The sequence below is a fragment of the Astatotilapia calliptera genome, chromosome 12, assembly GCF_964374335.1.
Source record: "Astatotilapia calliptera chromosome 12, fAstCal68.1, whole genome shotgun sequence".
NCBI classification, from domain to species: domain Eukaryota; kingdom Metazoa; phylum Chordata; class Actinopteri; order Cichliformes; family Cichlidae; genus Astatotilapia; species Astatotilapia calliptera.
This window is the reverse complement of record NC_137433.1, coordinates 4,790,730-4,811,054: the sequence shown is the minus strand read 5'-3', so window position 1 is coordinate 4,811,054 and position 20,325 is coordinate 4,790,730. Positions and strand designations below refer to the sequence as shown.

Here is a 20,325-nt window from a genome sequence, read left to right as displayed (position 1 = left end):
CCTTTGGGAAAACCCTCAACACTGGGCCGAACCTTGGAGTTCTGTATGTCCATTCAGGCACACTCCATGCTTGATCTGTGGGCAATTCCTCTCAGAAGTGGAGGTCACGGTGGAGGCGTTGGAGGGCGGAAGGCGTTCCCTCAGTGGCTCTCCTCTTCTGAGATTATGTAAAAACATAAGTCAATGTAGTGTAAGCAGCTTGAAAGAAAGTAACTGAACTTTTTTAAATTTCTGGGAGACGGTTGCTCACACGCGGGCGGCACAGTGGTTAGCACCGTTACCGCACAGGAAGAAGGTCTTGAGTTCAGCTCTACCGTCGCTCTGTGTGGAGTTTGCATGTTCTTCCTGTGTTTGCGTGGGTTCTTTCCTTGTACTCCGGCTTCCTGCCACAGTCCAACGACCTGCAGTTAGTGGCAATAGGTAATCGAAGAGTGTAAATTGGCGATAGGTGCGAATGGTTTTCTGCGTCTATGTGTTAGCCCTGTAACAGACTGGTGACCTGTCGAGGGTGCACCCTGCTTCTCGCCCTAAGATAGCTGGGATAGGCTCGAGCTGCCCTGTGACACTGGAAAAGAAACACAGCAGAGAATGGATGGGTGGCTGATCAAACGTAAACATTTCCAGTCACTTTCAGTTCAAGCTGCTTAGCATGATCTCACATTTGCCAATTTCTCTATCTCTTCCCCCTCTGTTGTGTGTGTGTGAGATATTCTCACTTTTGCCATTTCTTCTGTCCCTTTCAACTGATCTGTGAGTGTGTGAGTGTGTGTGTGTGTGTGTGTGTGTGTTTGTCCCACATATTGCATACTCTGCTTTTGTCCTCAAATCAGGTAGGAAGTGTCTGTGTGGTTGAGCTGGTCTGGTCTGTCTAGACTTTCACTAGATAGATCAGGCTGCACCCACCTGTGAAACAGGTGGAGGGTCACCAGGACATGCAGAACTCGCTGACAGACTCCTGGCCACCTCTTGCCTCCTTAGTAGAAAGGGGCCACTCCCAGAGGCAGAGGGCTGTGAGGCACCGCCCGCCGGGCCCTCTCCTTTGGGAAAACCCTCAACACTGGGCCGAACCTTGGAGTTCTGTATGTCCATTCAGGCACACTCCATGCTTGATCTGTGGGCAATTCCTCTCAGAAGTGGAGGTCACGGTGGAGGCGTCGGAGGGCGGAAGGCGTTCCCTCAGTGGCTCTCCTCTTCTGAGATTGTGTAAAAACATAAGTCAATGTAGTGTAAGCAGCTTGAAAAGAAAGTAATTGAACTTGTTGAGATGGTTGATCAAACTGAAATATTACTGTCATGGTCCAGTTACGCTACATGTATATGTATTTGTTTTTGTTTCTCTCACTTTCTTTCTTGCTTCCCTGCTCACAACGCGATGCCTGGGTGGACCTAATCATGGGCTCCCGGTTGCTGTCCTCACACCTGCAAGCAATTTCTCACCTGAGGTTCATCATCCTGTTTACCAGCCACTTCTGAAGGCAGTTGCTTGGAGCCCTTTGTCGCTGGACTACTGTGTAACATTCGTTAGTGCAATTCTAGCTTTGGAAATATTTTGATTTCTCTTTGTGCTTTGCTTGGCATTTAACATTTTGTCCTTGTATATAGATTTTCCGTGCCCCGCCTTGAGACCCTGTTCGTGAGTGTGGCAGTTGCAGTGAGCCTGTGGAGCCCCCCACCCTCCATGGACCTCTGGATTCGCTGGACCCCTTCTCCCCACTTGTATATAGTGCACTCTGTGTCATGTAAATAAAAAAAATGTTTATTGTGATTCGTAGTCTGCGCTTGAGTCCTGCTCAGCCTTGACAATTTTTAGTCACTTTCGGTTCAAGCTGCTTAGATTCCCATGATCTCACATTTGCCATTTGTGTGTGTGTGTGTTTGTTTGTCCCACATATTGCATACTCTGCTTTTGTCCTCAAATCAGGTAGGAAGTGTCTGTGTGGTTGAGCTGGTCTGGTCTGTCTAGACTTTCACTAGTGTTAAGATTCAATATTGAGGAAGGGTACAAGAGGTGATCGAAGAATAACCACACCGATCCGGCCGGGTAAAGTCAAACGATGATTTTAATGAATACACGCGTGGGAAGACACTCTGTACGCAGACAGCCAGTAGTCTTCAACTTAATCAAAGCATGAACAGATATTTTATAGCATCAGGGTTTATTTACTGACGCCCCTTCATACGTCACATACATTTTATACATAGATCAGATCAATATCATGACTTTTCACCTAGAAAATCATCTTCTATTTTCATGGCGTGGTACTTTCCGTTCTTATCTTAAAATGAATTGTTCCTCTTTCTTGCTGAGACAACAAGGACGGTTCCTCTAAATAAATCTAATTTAAAGTGTGTGTGTGTGTGTGTGTTGACCTCACATGCTCTTTGTGTCACCTCTTACACTTCTGACCTTTTACCAGACCAGAAGCTCACTGAGACTATGTGTATGTCTTCTACTAAATAAATGTTTTAATCAAGAACCTCTACTAAAACCTTAATATAAAATGATAAAGCTGTCTGTTACATTGTTAAAGCCTCGTCTTAGCCTGCGGCTCAAAATAACTTCCTGTCAGCCTGCAACTCAGTCTTTCTGAAAGAGACACTGTTTAAACCTTGGAGTGCAATATCCATGCTGCAAATTATATTATTAATGCAATAACAATTATTTAACAATAGCAGTAAAATAATTTCCCTCCTCGACACTCCCCCTTTTGACCTCTGAAAACCAGAGGTCACAATACATTGTGTCCTCACGCAGACCCTTCTCTGGTGGTCTCGAACCTCGAGATCTCCAGGATCCTTGCCCCTCCTGTGGTCGCCGAGATCAGTCTTCTGCAAAGGAAACAAAACACCTTTTCTTGCATCTCCCTAACTTATCCTATCTGGGACTCTTTAATTAAAAGCCTGATCCTAATTATCTTTTTAACTTATTGACTTGTATTTATGTATACTCTTCAACGTTACTCATCACTTTAAAATCCTTTTAAGCGCTGGTTTCACGTCCAGTTGCTCGCTCTATTTTCCCTTATCTGATCATCAACATCCTATGCACAAGTTGTCGCTGCTGCAAGTTAATCTACTCCAAAAGAAAACAACCACTTCAATCAATTAAGTTTAAGCATATAAGCAATTACTCCTGTATACATTTCATCATAGCTAAATGCTGCCTTGAAACAACTCCTATGTGTTAACACTAACTTCATTTTAAAACCTCACATTTCCTATGTTATCACCTGTTTTGGTATAACCTTTTTATTTCATTTTGCTCCTTTTAATGTAACAATACCTTCTAATTCTAATGTATCAGACTTAACCAAAACATATGCTTTCCTTCCTCTTTGGTCCTTCTTTAAGTTCAGTTAAAAGCTAAATGAATTTAAGGCCTTTTGCCTGGAATCAATACTGTCATGTGTGTTTCTTAACTCTGTGTCTGTAAGCGTGTGCAATCCTTCATGAACTCATATTATCCTCACAGTAGATTGGCTAATCATAGCGCTAGCCAAAGGCTCATGACCCTCCAGAGACAAATTTGAGCCACAACTCCTTTAAAAGCACAAAATGCAATATGTATAAAATAGTTATAACTGCACCTGAAATACAAAGTTAACATCATCATAAACATCTTATGGTCATCAAAGCAATGGGCAGGGCTGCGACCCAATTTAGCCCTGTCTGCGCACAAATTTTAGCCAATTTGTTTTCCAAATTTAGGTTCATCCTCTCTACCTCTTGCAAATCTTTATTCTTGAAGTGAGTACCATTGTCTGATCTAATTCTCCTGGGAAACCCATGCCTTGGAATGTAATGATTAAGCACTTAATCACGCTTTTCGCGTCTTCACATTTGGTCGCCCATGCTTCGGGCCATCCAGTCAAAACATCCACACACACCAACAAATACCTCACCCCACCTGGGCCTGTATCAATCATGTCGGTATAATCAATCACGACCTCTTCTCCTGGCCTTCCTGGCATGAGAAACTTACCAGCTTCAGGTTTTACTGCTGGCTTTGGGTTGTGTGCCCCACAAATTAGGCACGTTCTGGCCTTTTCCAGTATCATCCTTCTCAAATCAGGATGCCACCATCGGCACAAATTTCTCTCCATCTGTTTCACTCCCACGTGACCAAGCCCGTGAGCCTCATTCACCTTTTGTTCCGCCATTTTTGGCCGTTAAAGCGGGACGCCCATCTGGCCCCTTCCACAAACCGCCATCTTGCCAGGCTCCTTTGTTTTCCCACACCCCCTTTTCCTCTGGGGATGTCTCCTCCTGAGCCTGTCTAACTTCTTCCATGCTGTTAGTGCTAACCTCCTCTTCTGGGGTTACCTGCACCAGTTGTCTCTGTCCTTTGTAGCCCGCTGCTTCCTTTGCGGCTTCGTCAGCTTTCTGATTTCCTCTTGCCACCATACTGTCTGCTTGTGAGTGGCCTTTGCATTTTATAATACTTACCTCGTCTGGGTCCTCCAGGGCCTTTTTGTGACAGATGGGTGCATTAGTGGCCGTTCTGAACCCGGCTCTCTTCCACTGAGCCAGTTCCACATGAGCTGCTCCAAACGCATATGCTGAGTCAGTGTAGATGTTCACTCTCATGTTTTTAGCCAACCTCAGGGCTCGAGTTAGGGCTATCACTTCAGCTCTCTGGGCCGACTGTTGTCCCTCGATTTTTCCTTCAACCTGGGCTTTCTTAATACAGTCATGTGGTTCTCCTGACCCCATTAGGTCTGCCATATTTATTCCTTCATGTGTGAATATCAGATTTGGCGCCTCTAAAATTTTGCTGAACCTTTGTTGCGTCAGTGGAGTCATTGTGAATGCCTGTGAGTTCACATAGGCCACTACACTGTGTGTAGTAAGCACTTTCAGTGGGTGTTCCCTCACTATATGTGCTGTTTTCTAAATTATCTTTGCTACTCCTGCTGCGTGTTGTGTGCATGTGGGATGCCTTACTTCTGTTGAATTTAATCTTATGCTGACATACATAAGTACATCCCTACCTCCCCCTTTTTTCTGAAACAACACACCATTCACAACTCCCTTTGTTTCTGAAACATCAAGATAAAATGCCTCATCATAGTTAGGTGTGGCCAGATCTGTGGCTCTTGACAAATCCTATTTTAGTGAAATGAACGCTGTCTCTGTGTCCGGCGTCCAAGGCAATTCAGCCTTCAGATTTCGAACACCAACTTTCTTGATCAAGTCCCTTAAAGGGGCCGTTTTACCCGCATAGTTCGGAATGAACTGCCTGCTGTAACCTGTCAAGCCAAGAAAGGAAAGCAACTCCTTCACAGTTCTTGGTTTTGGATGTGTCAGAATTTGGTCTCTGTGTGTGTTCATTAACCCCACTGATCTGTGTACGATCACCCGGCCCAGGAATGTTACCTCTGGCCGGACCAACTGCAGTTTTTCTTTGCTCACTTCGAAGCCACACTCCGCCAATCTGTTCAACACCACGAGCGATGCTGCCGTACAGGCCGCTGCTGACGGGGCTGCAATAAGAAGATCATCAACATACTGTATTAATTTACAGCCCCCTGGCAGTTGACATGGGGACAATGCCTCTTTCAACACCTGATTAAAAATTCCTGGTGAGAGTGCAAAGCCTTGTGGTAGGCGTGTGTACCTAAATTTGCGGCCTCTGTATGTGAATGAGAAAATGTCTCTGAGTGACTCGTGCAGTGGGAGACAAAAGAATGCATTCGCTAGGTCAATACATGTGAACCACTTTTGGTCTTCAGTTTTGTGCTTCTATTATGGTCTGTTAAATGGTATGTCATACTTCAGCCGGAACAGGACAGGCGAACAGCTAGCTAGACCCACATCTGTGGGCCCTGCGGACCACAAAGTACCAGGCAATTTTGAGAGCTCAGCTACTGCATCAGGATGATCCATTCTTTCCCTGCCATGTATTCTGGAGATTTCTTTATGTTCTAAGATCACTGCATCGTTGGACAAACAAGTTATGCGATATATTTTACATTTTGGTGCATACCAGACATTTGGAATTTGGGTGCCTTGCCAGCATGCGTTGTCCAGCGCCCGCTTGACCATTGGTCCCAGATCTCTTGGCCCATGACCCTCGTGGACCGCCAATGTAATGTTAGGGGCTGAATCCTCTCCCACATTGTACCAAGGCAGTTGTTCATCAGTAAATTTCACAGCCGCGGCCACACCTTCTGGTCCAACATAAATGTTATGTGTTTGCACATTCCACGTCTGTCCCTCAAGATCAGACTGGAACTGTTCCCAATAGATATCGTTATCTTCCCTATCATAAAAGAGTGTAACGTGGAAAGGATCTCGCGGTGGGGAATAGACGGCCAGGCTCATTATCCAGGGTTTCCACAGCTGATAATGTCTCAGAATACCTTCTTCCACTAGCCTCCCCCAGTAGATTTTGGCAGTGGGTTGTTCAGAGTTCTGGACTAGATATTGAGTCTTTGAAGGTGATCCCAGTTTCACAAGCAGGTCCCTGCCCATGAGATTTTCCAGGCACCTGTGAGGACACCACATATTGGTGCTTCAAAGTCTGTTTTCCCAGCTGTGTCAATGCTGGATCATCATCATTGACAGCATAGGTTCTGCCGTCCCCACGCTGTACAGTTTCTCCGGGCTCCATCAGTATTGCTCCCCCTCCCAGCCCCAGTCGGCTACTGGGTACTGGGGGCTGGTGCTGCATTCGGGTTTGGAGCCTGATGTGCTCCCCTGTAAGCAACTCTTTGTCTTGGGCCTCCTCGTGCCTGGGGTTGATAGCCTCGCCCCTGATAGTTCTGCGGCGGTTCAGGGCAATCTCGGGCCCAGTGTCCTTCTGCTCCACATCTCAGACACGCAGTCCAAGACACTCTGCCAGGATTCCCCGGATTCCGAGCCCTTTGTCCTCCCCTCACGGATCCACCACGCCCTCTCTGCGGTCCACCGGTCCCCCAATTCCCTACGGGTTGACGCTGCCTTGGTGCATTGGCGGGCCAACGGTCATCAGGGTAGAGACCCGGATCCTGATCTGGCCAGTCAGGCACAGGATCGGGCTGAGGCCTTGCCACCATTATAGTCTTATTTAGTTCTTTCGGTTCTTTTTTCTTCGCATTATATTTTTCGCGAGCCTCACCCAGCTGCAGCCTAAGCAGCTGCGCCTGTGCTTCATCTAACTCTTTCTTTTGTTTGTTCGTCAAATCCTGTTCCTGCTGAAGTCTGTGGGTCACATGTCTCTCCCACTGCACCGAGTCTGCAACGGCAAAATCTGGGTTCTTTTCCAAGTCAACTGCAACCTGATTGGGCAGCCCTGCCAGCACTGCCGAACGAAACCACGCTCTACTTTCACCCTCCTTCCCCGGATGTATTCCTGTTTCTAACAACCATTGTTCCTTTGCTTTAGCTAAACACTCTCTGGGTTTCTTTTTGGGATCCCAAATAATTTTTGGAATGGCTCCAAAGTTAGGAGTTGGGTCCTTCTCCCGAACTGCATCTGCTAAGTCACTCTGCACCTCATGATATTTCAGGTCATTTGCATATCTGGTTGTTTGAGCTATCTGCTCTACATCTGCTAACCCACCACCCAGCATACAACGTCCGGCCAAAGTGCGAAAGTCGCCCAGCGCTAATTCTTCTCCTTCCCAATGTTCTCCCTTGGTTATTGGTGGAAGTTGTTTAACCAATGCTTCCAAATCTCTCACCTTATAGGCGCGATAAACTGGTTCGTTCTTTGGACCTGCTATTAGAGGCAGACTTAAACCAGGGTCAGGAGCTCCTTGTTCAAAACTCACTCTTCTACTCTTCCTCAACTTTCCTTTCCCCTTTGAGCTCTTAAATATGGGCTGTCTCTGTGCTTGGTCTCTCTTCACACTTTTTTTCCTCAAAATTAGGCTTGTACTTGGTTGGGGTTCAGCTCCTCCATCTTCGTCCTCCTCATCGTCTTCTTCTGATGACGTCGCACGGTCTTCATTCTCCTCTTCTGGCCCTCCCTGCATTACTCTCTGTTTTATAACCTCCAATGCCGTTAATGCCTCTATGGACGCACGTAGGGCCTCATGCATTTGTCCATACACTTCTCCTTCAGTTTTTAACACCAAGCTCAGAGGTATTTTATCACCCAGCCCTTTCTGTTGGGATATAATAGGTTTACTTACCTCAACCTCCATCGCTTGGCACTCTTTCTCTGCTGATTTTGATACTCCAGGGGAAGCCAAGCGAACAGCTTTCTTAAGCTGTTCGAGCTGATCCTTCAGAGGTTTGCATCCCCTTTTCCTACTAGGTGTCGCACCCGATCTGTCAGCCATTCTCTGAAACACAGACTTACCTCTTCCAATGGCGTTGGTCGACTCCACCTTCTTGGTCTAGGTCACCCAGACACGCTTAACTTTCAGTTTCAGTCTTCGTCTCGCTGTTCTCGCAACCACTGGCTCCTCTTCCCCTGCTCGGTGATACACAAAGTTTAACCCAGCCCTTTAGACGCTGTCCTCGCGTTCTCAAGCGTTGACACTCAATCAAAATTATTCGCCCTCAAAGTGTTAATATATGACACCAGCAACCCTTATGCGCAACGCGCTCACCTCCGTATACTTACCTCTCCAATAGTTCCTCGGATTAGTATTTTTTCATTTATTTTAAACCCATTAACGGCGCTGCGCGTCCCTTATATACTTTACAGCAACACACCCTCAAGCATCCCGTACTAATAAGTCTAAAACCAAGAAATCACCTTTATGACATTATGTCAAAGCTTTCTCCATGTTGCACAGCCTGCCACAGGTCTAACAAAAAATCGCTGCCCGAGAAGGCTCCCACATATCAAGGTGGTCGTTTTCACAAACTTCCAGCAGACCCTCAAATAAACAAAAACAACGACCCAGGCAGGCTTCCAGTTCAGCCTCCTCAATTTCTATGCACACTGAAAACTCATGGGGAGATTCTTCTGTCTCCCCGTGTCCTACACAATTCACCTCCAAATGATCCCCTACAATTGAAATTTCAGTGTGGAATGATGCAGAGATTAACATTTCCTTATTTATTCACTATATGTAACCTGAATTTTCTCTGTCTTATCAAATAACAAAGGTTATCTTTACAATTTGTTATTGAACTACTAATTAAGTTGCTTTTTATGGTGTCAGTGATAAACTGCCCCTAAAAAGTCCACTTTATTGCGTGCTCATTGAGTTACTCCTATCAAAACTATTTAACAAGTTCAATTTACACATACTCATTAATCTGTCACGCTTATTAGTGGCTCATGGTTGCTTAAAGCCTATGTCTGACTTGACCACAGAGTTAGAGCATCATTCAATCCTCTCAGGATGACCACTCCACTTACTCTGCATCCAGTCAGCTCATGAATTAACAACCCTTGCAGACTGTAACCCTTTTATTTTTTGTTTATGCCTTCAAATCCACCTTAAATCTTCTTTACCTAAACGTTGGTTTTAAACACAAACAATTCTTATATTCTATTTTGAAACGCTGTCACCATCCATATATTTACAATGTTGTTATTTACTAAGCCAGCATTTTAACTGCAGACATTTATCCACATTTGCAAACAATAGTTATAGAGCTGAATGACACACAAAACCGAAAGCATAGTCCTCTCATGCGCTCTGCATCAGCTGCCTCATTTGCATGCACACACACTCTTCATCTAAGAATAGCAGCAGGCAGTCAGTGCATTGCTGACTCGACCCACAGAGATCTTTTTTAATACAGAGACGTCTTATATTTACAACTGCACAGATTTTAAACCTTTTAACACCTACCGAATTTCGAAAAATTTAAGTTAACGGTCTAACCGATAGAAGTCCAACTTTTTTGTAATCAATTAACCAGTATCTGTCCAACAGTTTCTGGCCTCATCTCTAAAGTCCCTAACTCAATTTAAAAGTGTCCAACACCCAAGGTCCAACCTTTGCTGCCCAAAAAAGCGCAGATACCGTTCCAAACGGTAAGGAGATTCTAACTCCTAGTTATTCTGGAGTGCCCCAAGCTCCACAGTGACCAACTGACTATCCCTCTTCGAGGACAATGCATAAGCGTCCTTTGCATTGGCAAGCGTTACCTCTGAGCACTGCGCTTCCTACCAGTCCAACTGGCGTTCTTGAGTAATTTATAATACTTTGGAACAACAATAAAACACCCAACAAAGTGTAAGACTGAAGCAGGTCCAACCTTATAACCAAAAAATAACCAAATTCCCTAACCTACTAAAATCATTTCCAGCAGTCCAACTGCTTCCCGCGGTCCAACCGCATTAAATCCTTTCCAGCAGTCCAACTGCTTTAAATCCTCAGTACTGTCATGACATTCTCATCAAAATCAAAACAGACATCCACCAGTAACTTCAGTGAGTAGACTTAAATTTTATCATGTCCAATTTGGCACACTTTGGAAATAATTCAACAGGTAGTGCCTTACCTTTTGGATAAGCCGGCTTATGCCCACTCACTTAGACCACTGGAATTCACGTCTGCCCGTCAGACCACCCAAGACCCCGGATTTCTCCGTCCAAACCTCCAACTCTCCTTCCCCAATAACCGGACGAAGCCCCCAAATGTTAAGATTCAATATTGAGGAAGGGTACAAGAGGTGATCGAAGAATAACCACACCGATCCGGCCGGGTAAAGTCAAACGATGATTTTAATGAATACACGCGTGGGAAGACACTCTGTACGCAGACAGCCAGTAGTCTTCAACTTAATCAAAGCATGAACAGATATTTTATAGCATCAGGGTTTATTTACTGACGCCCCTTCATACGTCACATACATTTTATACATAGATCAGATCAATATCATGACTTTTCACCTAGAAAATCATCTTCTATTTTCATGGCGTGGTACTTTCCGTTCTTATCTTAAAATGAATTGTTCCTCTTTCTTGCTGAGACAACAAGGACGGTTCCTCTAAATAAATCTAATTTAAAGTGTGTGTGTGTGTGTGTGTTGACCTCACATGCTCTTTGTGTCACCTCTTACACTTCTGACCTTTTACCAGACCAGAAGCTCACTGAGACTATGTGTATGTCTTCTACTAAATAAATGTTTTAATCAAGAACCTCTACTAAAACCTTAATATAAAATGATAAAGCTGTCTGTTACATTGTTAAAGCCTCGTCTTAGCCTGCGGCTCAAAATAACTTCCTGTCAGCCTGCAACTCAGTCTTTCTGAAAGAGACACTGTTTAAACCTTGGAGTGCAATATCCATGCTGCAAATTATATTATTAATGCAATAACAATTATTTAACAATAGCAGTAAAATAATTTCCCTCCTCGACACTAGATAGATCAGGCTGCACCCACCTGTGAAACAGGTGGAGGGTCACCAGGACATGCAGAACTCTTGCCTCCTTAGTAGAAAGGGCCACTGCCAGAGGCGGAGGGCAGTGAGGCATCCAACCCCCATCTCATCAATAGGGGGGTATGATCTGAAATAACAATAGATTGATAATTGCAAGTTTCAATAAGTGGAAGAGGACATTTATCAGTGACAAATGAATTTATCCAATAGAACATTTTGTGGACAGGAATATAGTCGGAGCATGCCCTGGATGAGTATCCTTATTAGAGCTTCTTTCTAGGTTAGAGAGCACACAGCTTGTACCTCCAGCTAAAATGAGATTGTGTGTTGTCATATCCAGAATTCACGAGAATTAATAGACAATTAAGGTTTCATCATCCCATTTGGGGGCGTAAATGTTGGCTTAAATCAGTTCATAAAGTTGTCCATAAAGTCCATAATGTTGGCCAACCACAGTAATACGGACCCATAATAAGGACCCATAGGATCAGATAAAATGGTTGATACAGGAAATGGGACGTTTTTACCCATAAGGATGGCCACCCCTCTGTCTTAGAGTTAAAGTTGGAATGGACTATTTGGCCAACCCAACCAGTCTTCAATCTATATCGGTCTGCTATACAAAGGTGAGTCCCCTGTGGAAAAGACATATCAGATTTTTTCAGTTGTGTAAGCACCTTTTTGTGCTTAACAGGGTGATTCATAGACTTAATGATCCAACTTACAAAGTTGGCTGCATAACCCGTAAGCTTCGCCTGTATATTGACAGCAGCCATAGAGTTATCTAATCAAAGAGCAACAGTATGAATGTGTGTGTGTGATAGCCACTAACGTCTAATCACACTTATGTGAATTAACTTATATTTCAGCTATTTTACTTTAAATGTAAGTGATATTTTCTTTTGAAAATCCTCTAAATTAACTAGTTTTAACTATAGACCTGGTAACTAGTCTGGGATATTTGTAGCTGATGCTCCATTTTTGTACCAGTAGGTGGCAGTGTGAGACCATGGTTTGGCCTGTTGTTAGTAGTCAGAAGCATGCTCAGCACTGTTTTCTCATAATGTTACATGTACTCCCTGCCTTATCATTTCTTTCCTGCTTGCAGGCTAGTATTGTACCAGAAATAGAAAATAAAAGCAGTCACACCCGATATATTGCATAGATTAGTTATTAAGGTCAGAAACTGAAAGCACAGAAACATTGTTTAGTCTAGTAAATTCAACGTTCTGTAATGTTACTGATCGGCTCCACCTTTATAGTGTGTTGTTTTAGTTGTTTGTTTTCTGCCATAAAGTATTTACTTAAATTCAGTGCACATATCAAGATGGTAGTGATTACACCATTCTTTCGGAATCTTTCGAAATGCATGGATTATCTTTTTAGCATTCATTTTGAAGCGAGTTTCATAAGAAAATCGGCTTTGTCTATGACAGTGGAATATGTTCATTCTCTTTGTCTATCTGATAACGGAACACGTATTGAGAATATGTGAAATCCTATCTCGCTCTTGACGGAAGCAGTTGCATCTTTTCCCTCTCCCTTCCCTTATCTTTCCTGCTTGGCTTCTCATGTCCTTGTGTATTCTCGTGTAACTTTCTAACCCTCAGAGAGTCTCTCAGTCTTGTTCTCTAAGACCTAAAGAATTATGAATTTGATCAACTGGTCCCTTAACGAAATTGACACCCTATTTTTGATGAGAAGCCTGGGCTCGGGAGAGCCTGATTGTCCTGCAGAGCCCCTTGCTGCCGGATACTTGATGGTCGGTTGCATCGTGTGTCTGGCGACACTCTCAATAGAGGACGTTGAACGAGATCTACCCATTCGGAACCATGATAACAGAGTTCTGGCTGATTGGAGCTGGCTTGAACCTGGCTTATCGAAAACAAAGAAAGCGGTCCCACAAGGCTGGCCGACGTGATTGACGATGGGCAATCTCTGAGTACTCACACTGCGTTTATTGAACGCAATATGGATAAGATCTTAGAGAAGCTCACGGCTCTGCAATGGGAAATTGACAGATCAAGTGACCAGTGATGGACATTAGACCAACTGTGAAATTGCATGCAGTTGTTCACATTAACCCAAACAATCATCTCCTTCACTCATTTGGCTCCTGAACAAGAAATTCTCTCTGATCGTATCCTTCAAGGACACCTGCGTCGGATCAGGACTGTTGACTTTGCTTAACCAGGTAAAAGGACACTCTCTCTCAAGTTGAACAGGACACACACACGTACACTGACGCAGATGTACACTCACCCCTCTCCCCCCTCCAAACGCCTCCAATGGTTGCACCCACCCGATGCAGACGGCGATTGACCGGGCCAGCGTGGAATCATGCTGCTGTCTACACTGGCAACCTCTCACCCCATTTACCCATCCCTGTTGCTTGTCATGTGTTTTCATGGTGTTACAGTGTGAAGATTCATGTGCTTTTTGTGCTGAGGAATTTTTGTTTTCTGTTCTCATACTGATCCCCTACCAGGAGCTCAGTCTGAGTAGAGTTCTCTTTTTTCCTCCTCCACTCCCCTATTGTGTTGTACATTTCACTGTTTTTCTGTAAGCTCCCTGTTCTGACCTGTCTCCCCAATGTGATGTTTGTGTAATGTATGTATGGTCAGAAGGGGTCCAATTTTGCTGCAGGCAACTGCAAGTGACAAATAAAGCTTCATCATCATCATCATAATGTGAGCTATTTTTGGAAAAAGTAAATACACAGTTTTACTACTATAAAGTAACAAAAGACTGCATGAGCTTGAATTGGAATAAATAATGGAGCAACGACTAGCCACGTCTCCCTGGCTAGTAATTTCTTTCCTGGTTGCAGGAAAGTAATTTTGGAGTAATTTTTGACCAGGATATGTCCTTCAATGCACATATTAAACAAATATGTAGGACTGCTTTCTTCCATTTGTGCAATATCTCTGAAATGAGGAATATCCTGTCTCAACGTGACGCTAAAAACCTAGTTGTAACACATGATACTTTACCACTACAGAACGTAGAGGAAGTTAGGATCTTGGGTTTATGTTCTCTAGAAATCGACTAAGGAGCACGTGACACACAGCTAAAAGAACAGTTAACATTTATTTAAACAAAACCATAAATAGTCATTCAACAATTCACAATGAGAAAATTCCAATAGTCCATGTTTGTCAGCCTGTGTACTCAGTTCAGAGTTCTTTTCAGTCTTTTCTGTTCAGGTGTGTGAAGTGTGTGTGGATAGTGTTAATGTTAGTAGTACTACCCAGGCAGTGTATTGTTTTGAGATCTCATAAGCTTATCTGTCAGGAAGTAACGCGTCTGTCACTTCTAAGTAGGCTGCAAACCTTCCTCCATCGCAGCTGGGATCCTGAATCCTGGCTCGCTGCAGGTGAATTTACTGGTCTCACTCGCACAATTTCACACTCCAACAAAAAGACCAACCTGCACAGGGCAGTGAACACATTTTGCATTAATATTATAAAACAACTTAATCAACACTAGTGACCATACACCTCTCATTTTCGTAAATGACAACTTAATGCAATCGATAATAACAGAATTAAAGAACCTTAAAACGGTTTCCATAGGCACTTATCACACAAAATTAACTCACATCTCCTCTTTTGTGAACAGCAGTAACAATAATCCAGCGCTTACTGAATTGTGAGAATGCACCTCATCGATGCACGAGAGAAGTACAAAACGTGGTCGCAGTACTATTTATTCAAAGACTGGTCATATTTATTTCACTTCAGTTCATTTTTATTTCAAACATGTACATTCACCATCATTACATAATATCATTCAATTCTTTTGTTTGAAAAGGAGTAGGCAGAAGTATACACTTATTTGCCCCTACCCCCTCAAATTTTACATCTCATTCATTTAATTTTCTTTTAGTCTTAAATTAAACAAACAAACAAATGAAACAACAGCAAAACAAACAAAAAAAAGACAATATCATTTCTTTCATATAAATAAAGACAGAATATGTAAATTAGATTCACAAATAATGAAACAAACAAACCAAAACATCACTTCAATTACGGTCCTGGGTTTACCCCGTTTTCTTCATTCTTATATTTGTTTAAGATTTGTTTTTTATATTTTATTTTAAACTGGTTTATGTTAGGGGTGGGTGATATAAACGATAAACGATATAATTTTGGCCAACGATAGAGATTTTGACTATATCACTCTATCGCGATGGCGCATGTTGATGATGTCATCAAACTGCGCCTGTTTTGGTTGAAAGCATCGCAGCGGCTACAACCATTATCATCTGCAAATTATGCTGGGCGACAGTCATAGCAAAGAGATGAAGCACTTTTGAAATATGGGGAAAGCCAAAAACTGCGCTTCCTCCACTTCCGTAACATTGATTCATTAATGTTGAATTCTCTCGCAGCTGTTCTATTCTCATGTTGTTGCAGTATATTAATAACTAACCTCGTATTGTGGATGAATAATCTTAGTTGTTCTCCTGACTGAAGTTTGGCCCGTGTATAGCATCCTGCTATGCGATTGCATTTGTCCCTGACCACCAGAATCCCTCACGTTAAGTTTTAATGAGTGATAAAAAAAAGTTGGCGTTCATCCTTCATCCTTCACTGTGCTAATGTTATGCTTAAATAGCTGTGTCGCTAGCAATCACGTAGCACAACATTATATACCAGGTAGTCCAACTTCAGTAACCCTACAAACGCCACTGCTGTTTAGTTTCCTGTTTTCATTTATGTTGGAAGTGGTAGCAGAGCTGTACGTTTGAATTAGTTTCAAAAATCTCTCAGTCAGAACATGGTATGTCATGTTTAGGTGTAAACTAGCGAGCTAACTTCCTGTTAACTTCTAACTCCGTTAAATGTAATAACTTCTGTTTTCATGGACGCATGGATGTTAAACTTAATTGTTACACCTGATAAAGCAGCAACGCTGATAATTTTATTAAAGATGAAAGAATTTAGACCGTTTTTAACTCTCAGTGTTCCTTTGACTTTGGGACCTGAAGCAGACGGAGTTTTGGACCCAGATTACTCCGCGAGGCTCCTCACTACGGCAGCTGTAATGCTCTGACAATCCATCAAGCAGTGCGGCTTAACAAAGTTGTACTAAAACATTTTTTAACAGATTTCTGCACGCCAAAATCGGTTCGAGGTCCGTAAGCACAACCAGAATTCATACATAAGGCACACTCTCGATTTTTGAGAAAATTAAAGGATTTTAAGTGCCTTATAGTGCGGAAAATACGTTATACAGAAGAAAAGAATATATCGCGATATATATCGTTACTGCACATGCTTCAAATTATATCGCGATATGAATTTTAGGCCATATCGCCCAGCCCTAGTTTATGTTGTTACTTTCTTTTATTTGTTCTGGTCTGACTGTTCCGTAATTTAACTCCCGCTATTGAGATAGACATACTTTGTCGTTCTAGGACTTTGTATTTTTAAATTCCATTTTCCTCTTAAGTTATACCCCCTTCTCTTTCTATAAACAATTTACAGATGTCTTTTGGAAGCATTTTATTTCTTGCTTTATATATTATTTGCGTTGTTTCAAACTTCACCAAGTCTTGGAATTTCATGCATTTTGATAAAGAGTGCATTTGTATGTTCCCTGTACCCTGCATTATTTATTATTCTAATGGCCCTTTTCTGCATTATAGTTATTGTTTGTGTATTACTTCTGCATGTGTTTCCCCAGACCTCTACACAATAGCTCATATATGGTAGTAGTGAAGCACAGTATAATATGTGAAGTGCTTTCTGATCCAAGATTTGCTTTGTTTTCCCCAGAACGGCAATGCCTCCTTTCCAATTTCCCCCTAACAATGATGGTGGTCAATGATCACACCAAGAAATTTTATTTCATTTACTCTTTCTAAATATACATTGTCAACACATATTTCTACTTCGATATTTTTCTTATGGTTTCCAAATAACATAAATTTGCTTTTATCTAGATTTAATGATAATTTATTTATATCAAACCACTTCTTTAATATCTTTAATCCCTGTGTGATCACCTCCAAAACCTGTGGCAATTCCACACCTGAACAAAATATATTTGTGTCATCTGCAAATATTACAAACTTTAGAATCTTCGATACTTGGCAAATATAATTTTTATACATAATAAACCTTCTGGCCCCCAGGCAGGAGGCTCAGGAGCATTAAATGCAAAACCACCAGACAGAGAAACAGCTTCATTCCAGAAACTGTGAGACTTCTCAGTCAATAATGGACAAGAACTGTTATTGTAGCACCTAATCACTACTGACATCGTCACTTTATCAATGCTAGACATCATGCCATTTGCTGCTAAAGTATTTATACCTACATTTCTATATCTATACTCCATACTGGTACTCAGGTTGTTGCACTCTATTTATTTTATTTGTATTATTTTAATACTTGCATTTATAATACTCAGGTTGCTGCACTTAATTTATTTGAAATACTTATTACTTGTTATTCTGTTTTCTTTTTATTCTGTTTCTTCGTTACTCTGTTTCTTTCGCTCCGGGACCACGTGCACGTAATTTTCGTTACACCTCATGTAAACATGTGATGCGAATGACAATAAAGAATCCATGAATTCTTTTGGACCTAATACTGATCTTTGAGGTATGTCACAAGCAACATCCATCAATTTAGATTCCTACTCATTTATTTGTACATATTGTTGCATATTCACTACATAGCTTTTTGTCACTCCAAAACCACTCCCCTAAACCCATACTTTCCATTTTTTTTATTAGAATTTCATGACTGACAGTATCGAATAGGGCTGCCACAAACGTTTATTTTGATAGTCGACTAGTCACCGATTATTTTTGCGATTAGTCCACTAATCAGATCATGCAACATAGAGCTTACTGCACCAGCATGCATCTGCTCTAATATAACTATCATTAGCTTACAGCTTTAAGTGTATGTGCTAACTAAAAAATAAAGACAAGATGATAGTTTATTAAATTTTAATTAAATTTGCAGATTGTTTCGGTGAAGTTTAATAAACTCAGCCGTCTGCTCCTTGCTATCTAAAATATAACAGGGCACCGGAGTAAATTCTCAAGCATCTCACACTTCTGATGATCAGCTGTCTGCTTGACGTTTATTCAGCTGTGTAAAAACTATAACTTTAATCTCAGCCAAACCAATTTACTCAGGAACAAATAAAATACTGAAAAAAGCCAAACAATAACATTTTTAAGTTATCTAAGTGACTTGGATATCATGTTTAACCTGAGTAGCGAAAGACGGCGGTGGGTTTGAAAATGGTTTGCCAGGAGTCTGGTGTTCTCACCGGCTCTAGCGAGCCTTGAACCCCGGCTAGCTATCGAGCTAGTGGGTAACAGACGTCTCCGAAAATGTCGGGGCGCTTTTGAAAATATGTGGTGTCTTGATAAACTGAGCACATATTTGAAGTTTACACAGCTACATTCTCTCCTGAAATATGTTAAACATTTATTTTGTGACCCAGAAAGAATAATAAGAGTAATATTAAAACTAACTAGCTGCTGCCATTTTTGGAATCTTCTGTTTCAGTCTGTTATTACACTCTTAAATCCTACTACTTATTCCTGTGTCTTTTGGGATCTTACAAAGCTTCAAACGACGTGTCGACTATTAAATTAGTCTTCGACGATTTTGATAGTCGATGTAATCGTGACTAGTCGACTAATCGTGGCAGCCCTGGTATTGAACAGTTTTTTTAATTTAAAAAAACTCCAAGTGTGTACTTCTTATTATGTAGGCAATTCACATTTGTCCACAAAACTGTCAAATCTTTTTATAAATTTTTATAAACTTTTTATAAATAGTCACTGGTCTATAATTTGCAAAGTGATGCTTTTTACCTGTTTTGTAAATTGGAATAACTTGAACAACTTTCATTTTTTCAGGAAAAAAAACTTTTTGAAAAGACAAGTTGAAAACGTATTTTAACGGTTTTCCAATACCATAAATAATCAGCAACTCTCTTACTGTTACAACATCAATGTCATTCCAATCTGTACTGGTTTTGTTCTTAAGTCCTCTAACGATGTCATATATTTCATTCTCTTCCACTGCTCTTAGAAACACTGAGCTTCTATTCCTTTCAATATTTTCACCAGTGTTCCTTTCTATTCCATCGGCCTTTATTTCCTCTGCCAGTTTTGGCCCCATATTTAAGAAGAATTCATTAAAACCATTTGCTTTCTCTTTCATTTTGTTAATGCTTTTTGTCCCTTCTATAAAGTACCCAGGGTAATCATTGTTCCTTGATTCATTTTTGATTGTACTGTTTATGACATTCCATATACCTTTTGTGTTTTCTTTATTGTGTTCTAACCTTTTAATAAAATATTATATATATATATAAGATATAGGGTGTTATTTTTTTCCTGGCATTTTGCAGTCCTTTAGTCATCCATGGTCTTCCTGCATAGTTGTGTTTCCTGTTGATTTCAATCACCTGGCAGTTTTTACCAAGTAATGTGTTACTAATGTGTGTTTAATGTGTTCTTAAAAATGCTTCATAAGGTTTATTAACTTCTTCGTGTTCATAAACATGAACATGAAGAAGTTTCTTGCTTTAAAAGTTAATTTTTAAGACAGTTAAATGTCTTCTCTGTTCGAATTCTTTTGTAAATAATCTTGTGTTCATTTCTGTTAATTTTATAATGGCAATTATAAGATGCAAAGACTGGTAAATGGTCACTTATATCATTGATTATCATTGATTGATTATCATCTCCTTACAGGAAATAAAACTTACTTCCTAGCTTTCAGAAAAAAACATCTCCGATTGGCTTAGAGTATCAAAGATAATACAGCACTTAAAAAACACATAGAATTTACACTACACTTAACTAACGATTAGCTTGCTATGCTAACGTAGTGAGTCAACTCACCGGAAATGAACAGGGATCATAAAAGAGGTACATCGGCATCAACCAAAAATGTCCGCATTTCCCAACAAGCGGAAGAGTAAAATCCTTTTTTTTTTTTTTTACAAGAAATAGGGAAAAATTCCTGGTGAGTTGCTCCGACCAGCATTTGTAGCCTTA

At 41.4% G+C, this 20,325-nt stretch overlaps 1 protein-coding gene and 2 long non-coding RNA genes across 3 annotated transcripts; 1 reads left to right on the top strand and 2 right to left on the bottom strand.

Moving 5' to 3' along the window:
- Positions 1 to 778: 778 nt before the first annotated feature.
- LOC145432142 (uncharacterized) lies at positions 779 to 1,765 on the top strand. The gene is made up of 2 exons (XR_013912422.1): positions 779 to 1,520; positions 1,603 to 1,765. It is a non-coding gene; the product is annotated as an uncharacterized LOC145432142 (long non-coding RNA).
- A 277-nt stretch (positions 1,766 to 2,042) lies between these two features.
- LOC113009424 (uncharacterized) lies at positions 2,043 to 11,261 on the bottom strand. The gene is made up of 2 exons (XM_080308743.1): positions 5,377 to 11,261; positions 2,043 to 2,829 (listed from the first exon to the last, which is right to left on the bottom strand). The coding sequence occupies exon 1, from the start codon at positions 8,265 to 8,267 to the stop codon at positions 6,645 to 6,647; it is 1,623 nt and encodes a 540-aa protein (XP_080164869.1). The 5' UTR covers positions 8,268 to 11,261; the 3' UTR covers positions 2,043 to 2,829; positions 5,377 to 6,644.
- A 2,352-nt stretch (positions 11,262 to 13,613) lies between these two features.
- LOC145432141 (uncharacterized) lies at positions 13,614 to 20,325 on the bottom strand. Its single transcript, XR_013912421.1, has 2 exons — positions 20,170 to 20,325; positions 13,614 to 14,708 (listed from the first exon to the last, which is right to left on the bottom strand). It is a non-coding gene; the product is annotated as an uncharacterized LOC145432141 (long non-coding RNA).